The sequence below is a fragment of the Pholcus phalangioides genome, unplaced genomic scaffold (genome assembly GCF_987345545.1).
Source record: "Pholcus phalangioides strain wild (caught in Gottingen) unplaced genomic scaffold, Ppha-v1.0 ptg000003l_1, whole genome shotgun sequence".
NCBI classification, from domain to species: Eukaryota; Metazoa; Arthropoda; class Arachnida; order Araneae; family Pholcidae; genus Pholcus; species Pholcus phalangioides.
Window position 1 is genome coordinate 19,910,916 of NW_028301596.1, and position 14,134 is coordinate 19,925,049.

The 14,134-nt window shown below is 34.3% G+C and overlaps 1 protein-coding gene across 3 annotated transcripts in view; it reads right to left on the reverse strand.

Annotated features, from left to right (window-relative positions):
* Nucleotides 1–2,384: 2,384 nt before the first annotated feature.
* Msp300 (Muscle-specific protein 300 kDa) overlaps nucleotides 2,385–14,134 on the reverse strand; it is a 326,596-nt gene continuing 314,846 nt past the window's right edge. For all 3 annotated transcript variants that reach the window (XM_089245642.1, XM_089245623.1, XM_089245633.1), the window contains 6 exons: nucleotides 13,135–13,340; nucleotides 8,352–8,471; nucleotides 7,212–7,418; nucleotides 6,196–6,432; nucleotides 3,913–3,965; nucleotides 2,385–3,483 (listed from right to left, as the gene is read on the reverse strand). In XM_089245642.1, the coding sequence (XP_089101768.1) occupies nucleotides 3,255–3,483; nucleotides 3,913–3,965; nucleotides 6,196–6,432; nucleotides 7,212–7,418; nucleotides 8,352–8,471; nucleotides 13,135–13,340 (1,052 nt within the window). In that variant the 3' untranslated portion in view covers nucleotides 2,385–3,254. The remainder of the gene's footprint in view (nucleotides 3,484–3,912; nucleotides 3,966–6,195; nucleotides 6,433–7,211; nucleotides 7,419–8,351; nucleotides 8,472–13,134; nucleotides 13,341–14,134) is intronic.

Below are 14,134 nucleotides of genomic sequence, written 5' to 3' on the forward strand. Positions count from 1 at the left end.
TGTCAGGTTCACGATATAGATGTATGTCATACTCAGGATATAGAGCTATGTCGTCTTTGATAGATCTATATCAGGTCTATCGAGAATCTGATATAGATCTTTGTCAGGTGCACCATATAGCTCTATGTCTTCTTTGATAGATCTATATCAGGTCTATATCGAGAATCTGATATAGATCTTTGTCAGGTGCACGATATAGATCTATGTTTTTCAAACTATATTAAAATAATTTATTGTCCCAAGTTGTTGTCCTTCAAAGTAGAGATTATTCACATGGAATCAAATACATATTCGGCTGAAAAATTAAAGATTTGATCAATTAACATCATAAATAATTTGCACCATATAAGACGAGATCGTTCTATATCATAGTTATGACATCTGATGCTCTGACATTTCGATATATAACGATATGGTCCAAATATTGTACTATATCGTTGTGCTACTGGGGCATATACCTCATATTTGAAGTTTTTCTCTGGTGGATATCAATTTTTAATTCATCCTGTGAATTTTCATTAGTTTTTAATTTTTATCAACATTTAATTTTCAATAGTTTTTGATTTTTATCAACATTTAATTTTCAATAGTTTTTGATTTTTATCAACATTCAATTTTTATTAGTTTTTATAGATCCTGAATTTGCATTGATGGGTTTTTATAGATTAGGGCCACCAGATTCGAAAACTGCGAAAGGAGGACGCCCCACGTGCATCTTTCGTAATGTAATTTTTTTTCCAATCCTCACAACAGATGGTGCCACTATACCCACCAGAAAAACCAAAAAAAAAAATTTTCCAGCTAAATAAATCGCTAAAAAAGCAAAAATGGGAAAAAGAACAAATATTGATCCACCCCCCCCCCTCGCTTATAATGAATTGTCCTCCACTATCTGGCCAGTTTTATTGTTTTGCCACCTTTGCTTGGAACATGTGGTGAGGATTTCTTTGGCCAAGAATCTTGCCTTTGGTTACATTTATTGGCATTTCCAAAAGCTCCCATAGCCTTGTTAAAGCTCTAACCCAAGGTGGTTTTCTTTTGGGGGCATCGCTTTTCCCAGAGGTGATGTGCCTTACAATCAGCATTAAGTGTTGTTTGCATCCTATTTTCTTTATTTCTAATTGGAGATAGAAGAAGTAACACCACCTTAACTCCCTCCACACTTTAGTACATGGCATTTGCTGTTGGTGAACAAACAATGGTATTCTCAAAGTTTATGTTGCGTTTTTCTTTCTCTGGAGCGTCTTTGGGCGGACTGTCATTTTCATATTATCCTGAAGCAAGCTGGGGCGTGGTTAGAATAGCATCTGCCCTGCTTGAAGACAACTTGGGTTCTTGTATTCTGGGAATTTTGATGATTGGTCAAATCATGTAAATGTTGTGGTAGAAACCATGTAAAAAATATCACATCAATGAAGAGGATATATGTTTCAGAGTGAAAAAAAAAAATCCTCAGAAAAAATTCTGGAAACTTGAAAGGGAAGACAAAAGGGCAAATTTTTCGAAACGTAGGAGGATACTTTAAATGACATTAATAAAGAGGAGATGTCCTCCTAAAGTGAGAGATCTGATAACCCTATTATAGATCCTGAATTTTTTCATTAATTTTTAATCATTCCTCAATTTTCATCAGAAATTTGCATTCATTCTGAGATTATTTACACAGATTCTGAATTCAAATTTTTTCTGTCGTTATTTTTTTAATTGCAGAATAACTTTTGTTCAGTTTCAAATTTTCATTGGTTCTTTAGTTAGGGGTCATTCAAGTATTACGTCATCATCGATGGGGGGGGGGGGTTTGATAATGTTTACGTCATATGTTTACCCTTTATGATAATATGAGTTGGGATTCAGAGGGGCAGACAGGGGGCGGGGGTCAAAAATGGCTAAAAATTTGCTTACGTAATACTTGAACGGCCCCTTATTCAATGAAACTGTTATAAATTTAGATTTTCCTGTTATTTTTTTGTGGCATGTGTTATCAATATTTTGTAACATGGTATTTTTTTCTCATATCAGGTGATCTCACTCATGTTGTACCAAAGCTTGGCTGTACAAAGCTCAATTTGTGTCTAGCCCTACTGTATATTAAATCAGTCTATTATTGGAAATGTTTTAGACATATAGGTGTTCGGCTGTGCTTCATTAGGAAATTTTGATTTCTGAATCACTTCAAGGGCCCATACTACAAAACGCAGCAGCTATCCCATAAATGTAGGTTGTTTAAAACTTAGGTGCCCCAAAATAATCAGGGCCCTGGGTCCCTTGCAGAAATCTGGCCCTGATCACATGTGTCCAAACTCAGCTGCAGATAAACTAGAATTTAGTTAATATGATTCAGGGTTCATTAACATGAAGATAAAAAAGCAGCAAGAAGGCAGACATAAAAACAACAACATTTATTGACTTTCATTTTTTTTTTCTACAAGCATATACTCGTATATTATTTATCACTATACAAACGTCTCATTTCCATAATCTAGTAGTGACAAACAAAATACTTGATTTTGGAATTCATTTTTTTAAAAATAGAAAATACATGCAGAAATGGACAACTACTAAGGCATTATACATGGCAATATATTTCTTTAGGCACTTGATTCTCAGAACAATGACAAAACATTAAATGCATGAACTAATAATAATGTTTCAACAAAAAAAACCTCACCCTCATAAAATCTTAACAAAATTTGATATAATCAACAAAACTGACTAGTAGGAGCTACATGGAAGAAAAAAAAAATCTGTCTAATATAAGGAAGATCACATGGTTTTACATTTAAGTTGGAACATTGTTTTTTTTCCATTATCAACTTATTAAATACATTTTCATTTTAACATTGAAAATTATGAAAAATCACAGGTCATTCTTCTAAAGCGTAAGAGATGCAATCATTGCACATTATTTTCAATAAAATGCAGAGATATAAACAACAAAATTTGTTCTGCAATACAATCACACAAACGTAAAAAAAAATTAAAAAATGAAGTAAAAACCAGAGACTTTCATTATGTGCCTCTCACATATATTTCTCATTAATTAGATTCAGATTGCAACAATAATTGATTGTTAAACATTTATTTCTCAAAACATAAACTCTGCAAAAAAAGAAATAAATTTGCATTGATTTTTGAATATCTGAATTTTAAATGAAATTTATTTTAAAAAAAAGCCATATCACACATGATATTCGTGTCCATTTTTTTAAAATGTATAAAAAGACGAAAGTATCATCGATAGGATGGGGAAACAATTACACGGGTGGGGGACCATCAGGATAATGCAACATCGTCTCGAGTGAACGAGCAAAGTTATTTGTTAGTTGGCATGTTACTCCATCATCTGTAGCTGGAAGGAGTGCAGCTGCTCCCAAAAGTAATAACAAAAGTGCTTGAATTGGGAATGAAGTTCTTATCACACGCATCAGGTAATGACAGCACCTGTTCATGGTTGTATCCACATTTTCATCTCTTTCTGGAGAACTGCACACACACAAAAAAAAAAAAACAACAACATGAATTTATTATTTTGAGCAACTTGCGTGTGAATTGTAATTGAAGATTAAAGAAAAAGGTATATCTACCCAGACTACATTTCCATATAAAATCTAAAAATCTAATGATAAAAGACATAGAGATATACTCTGGCCTATAGTATGGCTACCAGAAGTAGAGACAGTATTCTGAACAAATCTTGAATTGATTTCGGAAAAATTTGGCAAAAAGTGTTCATAAATTAACTGAATAAATTATTTTGTCAAGTGAATATTTATTTGCATTAAAGATAGAATGAGAGACTATGGAGAAATGTTCAGAATAGATCATGTTCATAAATTGAGAGCTTTTCTGTAAATTTTATATGCAGTAATAGGTTTTTGTAGGACTAATTTGAATAACTCATATATCACCCACCTTGATGAAGCCCGTCTATCGTCATGTGAAATTTCTTGTCCTCTAAATGAGTGCTACAAGAAAAATATAAATAATTTTTAGAGGTAAATATCACTTTCTCATAAAATATATTTCATTAATTAAACACCATGTTGGTGCTATTGAGAGATTCAATAATAATTTTGGTCATTTTTATGAGGAAATCGTAATAACTTAATCACAAGACACAAGATCCAATTTTTTATTATTCAGATTTTGTATATGAAATCATAATAAAGGAAGTGAATATGTTTCTAAAGAAACGTACAGGGTGGCATAGGAAAGTCTCTTTATCCTGTAATAACTCATGAATCGTTGATCCTAGCAGTATACTCCCGATTGGAAAACATACTCAAATAACATGTAGATCTCACATACATAATTTATATTGCAAAGGATTGTATGTAGTTACTAAAATTAAAAAAGAAGATTAACTTTTTATTAACATCTGTCCTAAAAACACAAATAGAAAGTTGTTGCCTTGTCTCTCCTGAGGCCAAAAAAAAAAAAAAATTCAAAAATTCCATGAATTACAATATTCGCTGAGACATTTGAATTTTAAACAAGCTGAAAATGAGGGAAAGGACAGCATAGACCAATGGACAAGCCCCTTCTACACACTTCATATGCTGTTCTTTCCTTATTTTCATCAATTTTTTAAATTCAAATACCTCAGCAAATAATGCACTTAGAAACATGGATTATTTTTCTTTGTTGGGCTCAGGAGAGGAAGGCCAAATTTTTTTTCTCTAAGTGAGGTTTTTTAGACAGGGTGACTAAATAAACAGTTAAGTGTTTTATTTTAATAATTATATATATACAACCCCTTACAATACGAATGACATATCTGAGGTCTACTCGTTATTTAGATACTTTTTCCAACAAAAAGTTACATACTTATTCCAGAATAAAAGGGATTCCCAATGCACCCTATATATTGGTTGTTGAGAAAAAATTTAAAGTTTTTTACATTTATTTTCCAGAGAGAAACCATCATTTCATAATTTGCCTCAAAAATTTCTGAGCTAGTACAAAAAGAAAATCAACAAAACATTTTCCAGGAAACACTTGTCAATTGCTGTATGTAAGCCAAAGTATTCATGAAAGAAAAATTTAAATAAGAATTTAAAATACACAAAATGTTTGGTGTTTTCGATACTTCACAGGAAACACTTGTCAATTGCTGTATGTAAGCCAAAGTATTCATGAAAGAAAAATTTAAATAAGAATTTAAAATACACAAAATGTTTGGTGTTTTCGATACTTCACGAATGGTTTGGGTAAGTTGCAGAGCAGGAGAACGAGATATTCATGAAACACTCTGATGTAAGATCATTTAATCTTTAAATCAATTATAAGCATGTTGATGGGTTCTCAATAAGCAAAACGAACCCATTCTGTAGTTTGTTCTCTGTAGGTACGTTCTCTGTAGCAGAGTTATAAAAGTCTGAATTTTTCTCAATTATACTCCATATGTCTGATAAATGTAACAAATCTGTTAAGTGACGTATGCTTTCAGATTGATATCCATCTCGACAGTTTTCAACATCTGAATTATGCAAAGATGTGTTTAGGAAAGAGAGAAAATTTAACTGCCCTTGCAGGGAAAAAACCCACGTCTTCTCAATAGCCAGATGAGCTCTCTAGACCACTAGAATACAAAGGCAACAAATATCTCAATCATTCCTTAGAGCTTGTGTGCATTGACGTTTGGACCAAATTCCGGCCAAAGCTCACAATTTCTGACACTGCCACTAGATGGCGACTTAGCAGAGGATGATGTCACTCTCCACTACCCATACTGAGGGTTAACATGGTTTAAAACCACTACAGTGGAGAAATAGGGGAGAGTGACGTCATCCTCAGATAAGATACCATCTGGTTTCAATGTCAACAATTGTGAGCTTTTGCTGAATTTGGTCAGAACGTCCATGTACGGTACTATTCAGTGCACACAAGGTCTAAGGAAAGATTGAGATATTTGTTGCCTTTGTAGACTAGTGGTCTAGAGCGCTCATCCGGCAAGTAAGAGGATGTGGGTTTGATTCCCCACAAGGGCAGTTGAATTTTCTCTCTTTCCTAAATACATCTTCACATCAGCCAGCTGTTAAAACCTTCGTATGTATAACAGAGAGTGACATCATCCTCGGATGATATCCATCTCACCTCTTAATTATGCTGTATAAATTAGGTTGACATATCCATGAAGGACAAACTATTCAAAATATATAATTTACTTTTCATGTAAATGAAAATATAATTTACCTTTCGTTGATGATAATGATATGACCTCAAACCAGATAGTTCGGATGACTTTAAGAAACACTGTGAAAGCGATTTTATTTTCATTGAAGCTTTCTTCAGCCTATTCTTGATAGTTTTAACATGATGGACATCAGTGTTAGAAGCTGGTTCACCAAACTCTGATGAATATAGAAACTCTGCAAACAGTTCAATCAATACTAATTCGGAGGAAATGCTCTTCATTTCTTCTTCTACTTCCTGAAATATATTAAACAAATATATTCAAATCTAAAATTTAAACCATGCACTTGTTTTATTACATCCATGTTATACTTCTCTCATCCAGGATTGTAACCACTGATCTAGACCTTTTCTTAACCTTTATATTGCCATTCGGGATACTATTGTCTTTGTGTAATTCCCCCCCCGAAATCATCCAGGTACAAAACCCTTTCTAATAATTTGATTTTTTGAGTAAATGTATAGTGAGAAAAATTTTGTAAATAAGTTCACCCCCCCCCCCCACCCTGCAGAAAGCTGAGCATATGTAGTTCTCTCTTGTAGAAGCTGGGTTTCCATGCAGGGTTGTTGCAGTATTTTTAAACCAGTAACACTTTTCCTCCCATTATATTTCACTTAGAAGCTTTATTTCTTCATATTATTTAACTCATTTTTTTTATAGCTCTCTGTTGTCCATAAGAACTCTTGCCATGGTGCTCCCTTCCAGTTATTCTCAACCTGTCATCCTCTGAATATAGCTCGGGACTGCAAGGGGCCCACATAGCCCAGAGATGAGAACCATCTATCCATCGAGACCAATGATTGAAATTCTTTCTTTTACAAGAAAAAGCCAAGTTTAAAGAATATAGTTTATAAAGAATAAGTTCTCTAAATAAACTATGCATAGGTTTTACCAAATCAGCTAATTTGCTTATTTCATTTAGATAATATGTCCACAAAGAGAAAAAAGAAAGAAAAAGGTGTAATGACATAAATGACAAAAAGAACATTCAATGTCACTGAAAAAAAAAACGTACTTTAAATTTTGAATACTGCACAGGAATATCATCTGAATTTTCAGCGCTGTCAATCAACTCCTTCATCTTGATGTCAACATCCCGGAGCAAATTTTCAATTTTTCTAACTGTTTCAGGAAACTCTTGATTGTTAAGCACAGCAGTCGTGAGCGTTGCCTGCCAAGACTTCATAAGGTCGCTCACTCTTTTCCACTGATTATTGACAGCCTGAAAAGTGAAATATTAAGCAGTGATTTCCAAAAACATACATATCATATTCTAGCATGGATATTGATTCATTTAGGAAACCCTCCCCCTTCCCTTTCATTGCATTTTGTTGAGTTTGTTTAACAAATTGCTAAAAAGTTGTAAAAAATAGTTAATTTTCTAACTTTGAGGTGAAATGAAAACAGTCGTCAACTAAAAAAGTTTTTCCATGTGAACAATCAGACCAACAAAATTAACCTGCTGATTTGTTGCTTCCAAATTCGAAAGATAGGTCGCAGCACTTGTTGAGAACACATAACACACATTTTGAAATATATTCAAAATACTACACTGAATTATATTCTACACTTATACACTGAAATATATTCAACTCTCCATCTATTAGGCCATTGTTTGAGGTATCGATGCCCTGACTTTTCACCCTTATCTGTAACAGCTATCTTTGGAGGTTCTTAAGTATATCACTGTAAATATCAAATGAATACAGTATAAAATTACTGTACAGTGAAGTACTGAACTGTATTTACAATTTACAGCATTTTGAACAATGATCATTTTGATGAACTTCAGAAGATATCAAAAATGGTCTTTCAATATCTTCTAAACCTGATTATTCTACATAATGGGTAAAGCTCTTGCAACACACTGTAGTTGAACCAGTTTGTCATGATGTAAAGTGTTTTTATGCCATTTTTAAAACTACTTTATAAAAAGTAACTTGGAACCAAAAACTGGGTTAATGGAGGCTGCAAGGTTCTATTATATAAACAATATATAGTACATACTGCATATAACAGTATATACTGTAAGGACCTAGAAAAAATATTGTTATAGACAGGTTATCGTTATAGACAGTTTTGTTATACATAGGTTTCACTGTATACATATTTACATACATAAAATACAATAAAACATGATAGATAAACATCATACCTGAACTTGTAAATTCATTTTTTCAGGAACTTCAGAACTTGGAGAATTACTGAACTTCTCAACAGTTTTGTTCAAATTCTCAACAAATTGCTTTTGTAATTGCATTTCACTGAATATTCCCTGCAAAGAAAAACAAATAATTTTCATTACACGACGACCCTTGTTTTGTAGTTGATGCACATCTATTTCAATCATTTTTCAAATATTATTCTTTTTCTTTCAATATACAAGGCATCCATAATTAAAAGATCCTATCTTAAAGTAGCCTACAGATGAAACCAGTCATTAAAAGAAACTGTGAAATTTTGTGGAGGATTTCATGAAGTGATAGGTATTTGTTTCATGGAGAAAAAATTAGTTGCATATGTCACCACCAGAGGGTGTTTCATTAAGAAATGACATGTTTAGGCAAACGTTTACAGTTTTAACAAATGTTAACACTTTTACAATTGTTACTGCAACAAAACATGTTCCACATTATGGCCATCATTTTCAGATACTATGTGAAATCACAAGATGGCATGTTTCACAACTGACAAAGTGTGTATGGGGAAATGTTCAGCACATGACGTGTGAAATGCTGCCTTTAAGGCCAGGTAAAGTTCTTGGATTGTCATAACTTACCAGACATTTCAAATGCTTCGAAAGCCAAAAATCATGTGGATTAAGGTCTGAGGAGGCCATAGATTAGGGAAGTGCCAGCTGATAACACATTCTTCTGTAAAATGTGTTTTAAGAACATTCTTAACGCACACTGCAATGTATGTAGGACCACCATCTTGCATAAACATTGTGTCTGCAAGGCAGTGACGTGCTTGCAGAGCCGATACAGTTTCATTCTGTAACAGCAATGCATATCGCTTCCCGGTGATCGAACATGCCACTGGATCAGTAGAACGTAACTCCTCCTAGAAGTAGGGACCAAGAATAAATAATGCAGTAAATCCACACACCATACCATCACTTTTAGTGAATAACCTCTAAGATAGTGCAAATTTTCTGCTTCCAAATTTGGCAGTTTTGAGTATTGACTGCACCATCCAAGTGAAAATGCACTTCATTTGTCCAGAGGATATTCCAAGGCCATTCTGAATCAACATCAACGTGAGCTAGAAACTGCAGTGAGAACCGGAGTCAAGCATCATAATCATGTGGAAGCAACCGCTGCACAAGTGAAAGTTTGTACGGATAATATCAGAGGATATTCTGCATGATATTGATCTTATGGGCAGTTGAACATGGCCTATCCAACGCCTGTGATACAAGCCTGACACTAGTGCTACCACAAGAATTTGAAATTCTGTCCTCTTCCACCTGAAGCGAAACCTCCTGAAGCGAAAAATTTGACCAAGAAAGCATGATCTTGTAAACTTATCGTCATTGTGAGCAGCAAACACATTGAGAAAAACAAGATCTTTGCAAATGTTTCTAGATTTTATAATAACTGCTGCGTGACATCACATAAATTTACATGTTTCAGGCATATCAAACTACAGGTATTCAAAGTGAAACACCCTCTGGTAGTGACATGTGCAACTAATTTTTTCCCCCTGAAACAAATTCCCATCCTTTCATGAAATGCTCCACAAAATTTCTCACTTTTCTGATGACTGGTTTCGCCTGTAGGCTACTTTAAAATAGGGTCTTTTAATTATGGACGCCCTGTATTTTTCTTTATTTTAGTTTCTCCAAATTCAATTCCTTTACCATTATTATTATTTTCGTTTACTGTATTTTCATCTATATATAGTATAACGTGTCCTGACTGATTCCTTGACTGACTGATTCATCATCGCTGAGTCGAAACCCTCGTAGCTACAAATAAGAAATTTTGTCAGTAGTTTTATTTTATGACGTAAAGACTAGCTAATAAGGATTTTTTTGGAAATTTGACCCCCCCTAATGGGGTTCAAAGCATAGGCGGAGATAGACTTGGAAGTCTGGGGGGGGGCACGGTCATTATTGCTGGGGGGGCAAGATGATGATGATGACAATTCATATATACATTAGATCAGTCGACTCCACCTTTGACGCTGGGGGGGAGTATCTCCGCCCGTGGTTCCAAGGTTATATGGAGCAATTATCACTGAGCCGAAAAAGCTGATGCCATAAATATAAAATTTAGTCAGTATTATGTTTTATAATGTAGATACCCACTAAGACGGGATTTCTGAAAATTCATTCCCCAAAGGGGTCCTGAGGGGTTCAAATGTCATGGGGGCATTGGCATACGCAAAGGGGGATTTTTGGAATTCTAACCCCCCCCTCAAGCCCAGATTATAGTGTTATTTTGCAGGAAAAACGTAACCCCCCCCCCCAGGAGAAAAAAAAATTGAAGCCTCCCCCCCTCCCCCCCAGAAAATTCTGTGTACGCCTATGTATGTGAATATGCCTATGTATAGGAAAAATTATTTATTTATTTACATTATTTGTGAATGCAGGGTGGCACTTACATCACATGGGGGGGGGGGGTGAAGGCACACACAAAAAATAAACAAATAAACATACAAAGGAATAAAATAAACAAGAAGTAAAATAAAAGAAATAAAAATAAAATACTTGTTGGTGAAATAAAATACACACAACTATTAAAAGAGTGTATGTAAAATTACGTAAAAGAATACAATGAAAAGTTAAAACCACAATGACGTGACAGTAGCTGATTCAGAAATGTTAAAAACTGAAAATTCCTCGGAAAAGAAAAAATATATGTATAAAAAATAAGTATAAAAAATTAAAAAGTATAGCATCGAAAATCGGGAGACAGATCATGGTTTTTTAAAGCGGCCTTAAACTGGTGAATTGAAGGCTTCATTACAATCTCACCAGGTAATGAGTTCCATGTGTGACTGTGCTGTGAAAAACTATGATATCTTGTGTTATTTTGGCAGAATAGAATTCTGATAATAAATTCATGGGTTCTTATTGTGGAGTTGATGTAAGTGAGGGGATTGACTGCTATGAATGTTAGTCCTCTCTGTATTTTGTAGAGCAGTACTACATCAAGGAAGAGTCAGCGCCATTTGAGTGAGTGTTGATTCAGGTGTTCCAGTCTTTCTCTATAGGATTTTTCACAGAGACCAAGTAGGTTCTTTGTAAATCTTTTTTGTGACTCTTCAAGCATCTTGATATTTCCCACTCGGTAAGGGGGGACCGTACAGGTGAAGCATGTTCTAGCATAGGTCTTACAAATGTGTTGAATGCCTGAATAAGTGTCAAATTGCTGGATTTGCGATATGTATGAAAAATCAAATATAATAGTCTCTTGGCACGAGATGAGATTTCACCGTAAGGGCATGAAAAATTCAAAGGAGATATTTATGGGGATGCCGAGATCACTGTGTTCAGTGACCGATATGGAAGACAGACATTAACAATTGAGTACTGGCAGCCCAGGTTGCTGTGCCCAAGATTAAGAACCACAGTTTTTGAGACCAATATCAGAAGTTTGTTTGATTAACACCATCTGCAAAGACCGTCACAAGCAACCTGAAGGTTGAAGCATGAGTTGAAATCATGAATATTTGTCTAAAATTTTACATCATCTGCATGCATGGAAACTTGTATGGAACCCAGTGCAGATGGGAGCTTGTGAACGAAAACCGAAAAAAGTATAGGCCTGACAACGGAACCTTGAATTATACCATTTGTAACTTGCACAGGTCACGACAGACAGCTTCCAACACGGACCTGCTGAGTTGTTTCAGACAGTAAACAGACAGCAAACCACTGATAGCTCTGATGGTATATGGGGGAACACCAACATAGTTAAGTTTACTCAATAATACCGATCTTTTTACTTTGTCAAATGCCTTTTCGAAACCAATGTAGATTATGTAAGTAGGCACATTATTTTCCACAGCTTTTCGTTAGAGATATTGCACGATAATTTTCGGCCAATTCAGGTCTGCCTTTCTTTTTGTAGGTCTTTGTCTTTTTCAGGTCTGCATTTCTATCGGATTGGTAATTGCATGGACACTTGACATACGACCGGTCTCGAAGCAGGTAGAAAGCACTCGTGACAAGATAGCAGTTATCCCTGAGCACAACATCTTATAAAATTTAGCATTTAAACTGTTAGGACCAGGAGCTAAATTGGGTTTCATTTGAGTGATTATTTTAGAAATTTTGATCTGAGTGAACATGGTAAGAAACTGTGCTGGCAAAAGTTCTTCAATACTATCATCAATATGTACTGTTCCGTTATCATTCACAAATACCATAGAGAATGACTGCAACAGCAGATCAGCTTTTCCTTGGTCCATGATGGCCAAGGTTTCCTCGATTTTTTCGAAGGGAGATGTGAATTAATTTCATAAAAATCCTAGTCCTTGTATGTTGCAGTTTTACTATCATTGCAGATGTTTTCCAATTGCCTGTCAGCCCGGTGCAGAACATATGTATCATAAACATTGCAGGCGTGATCATATTTTAAGCAGAGGCTCGTTGGATCAGCAGGATCGATATAAACTCTCCATGCTCCGAGTTTCTTACGTGCTAATGAATTGATATTTCCCCAACGAGTCACCACATTACTCCTAATAGGTATAGAAGATATCACTCAGTACTCATTGCTAAGTAGTTTTCAGATTACCAAAAACACGTGAGCGAAGTTGCGGGTAAAAGCTAGTTTCAAATATAAATGTGAGCAGCTTCATTGTTTCTGTCCCTCAAAGGTTAAATTCACAATATTTCAATTTTAATAAACAAAAAATTTTAAATTTATAATAAGTTTGTTAAAAAATAGAAAAAAAGATTGAATGGTAAAAAATGTTTTGCTTACTTTATAGTCTCTTTTGATAGTTTTTAGCTTCTTAAAGCTGTTCATTGCATCTTTGAGATCAACGTTTTCTTTTGGCTTCTCACTAAGCCATAATTGAGCTTCTTCCAAGTCACTCAGGAATTGATTCCAAACTTCCAAGTTTGATTTTGCTCTGTTATGTTTTTGAGTGGCGACTTCTTCAACTGCTTCCCATCGATGCATAACATCTGTTTGAATGTCATATTGAAAACACACACATTTAATTACTGTATGGAAAAGACAGAAATTTGGCAGGCAAACTGTCAATTGCTTGTCAGATGTTGTAAATTCAGTAATTTAAAAGCATTGTTTAGTTTTTGAGGAAAAAAAAACAATTTTTTTTTTGCCAAAAATGTATTTCGTAGGAAGTTTTAATCCTCCTTCAAGCAGAATTTACATTTATGAATTTTTATACGGTTTTCAAACTTTTGTAATTGCATAAAAATATATGCAAAAGCAGCCATTTGAGAAAAATAAAGTCAAACTTGGCTATAATGACCTCAGTAGTAATGACAACTCTGCTGTAACATCAACAATTGGCAGTGAGGACCGATTCCCATGGACAATGTTACAATGTTAATCATTCTTGCTCATAATGTGAATGAAAAGAAATCACCTCGGATATAACAACAATTTTTTTTATTGCTTTTGTTTCAGTTTCAATGATGTTTCCTAAGAAATTCTTAAGATTAGAGCTGATCACATTCAGAGAATGTTCGTCTGTTGTTCTATTTATAACTAAAGTTAAAAGGATGATTTGTCACATGTTTGATGTTCTGACTTTTTCATTGACGTGACCACTATACAAAGCATTTCTGTATTTTGTCCTTTCCAACTTTTTTTTTACAAAAAATATCCAGTTTTTTTAAAAAGCTTGCTTTAGATAAACTTTGCCCAAGAATATTAAAAAGCCACCAACAAATAAATAACCATCATTCATAGGCGACTTTTTAAAGCTCGCTTTAATCCCGAATATATACTA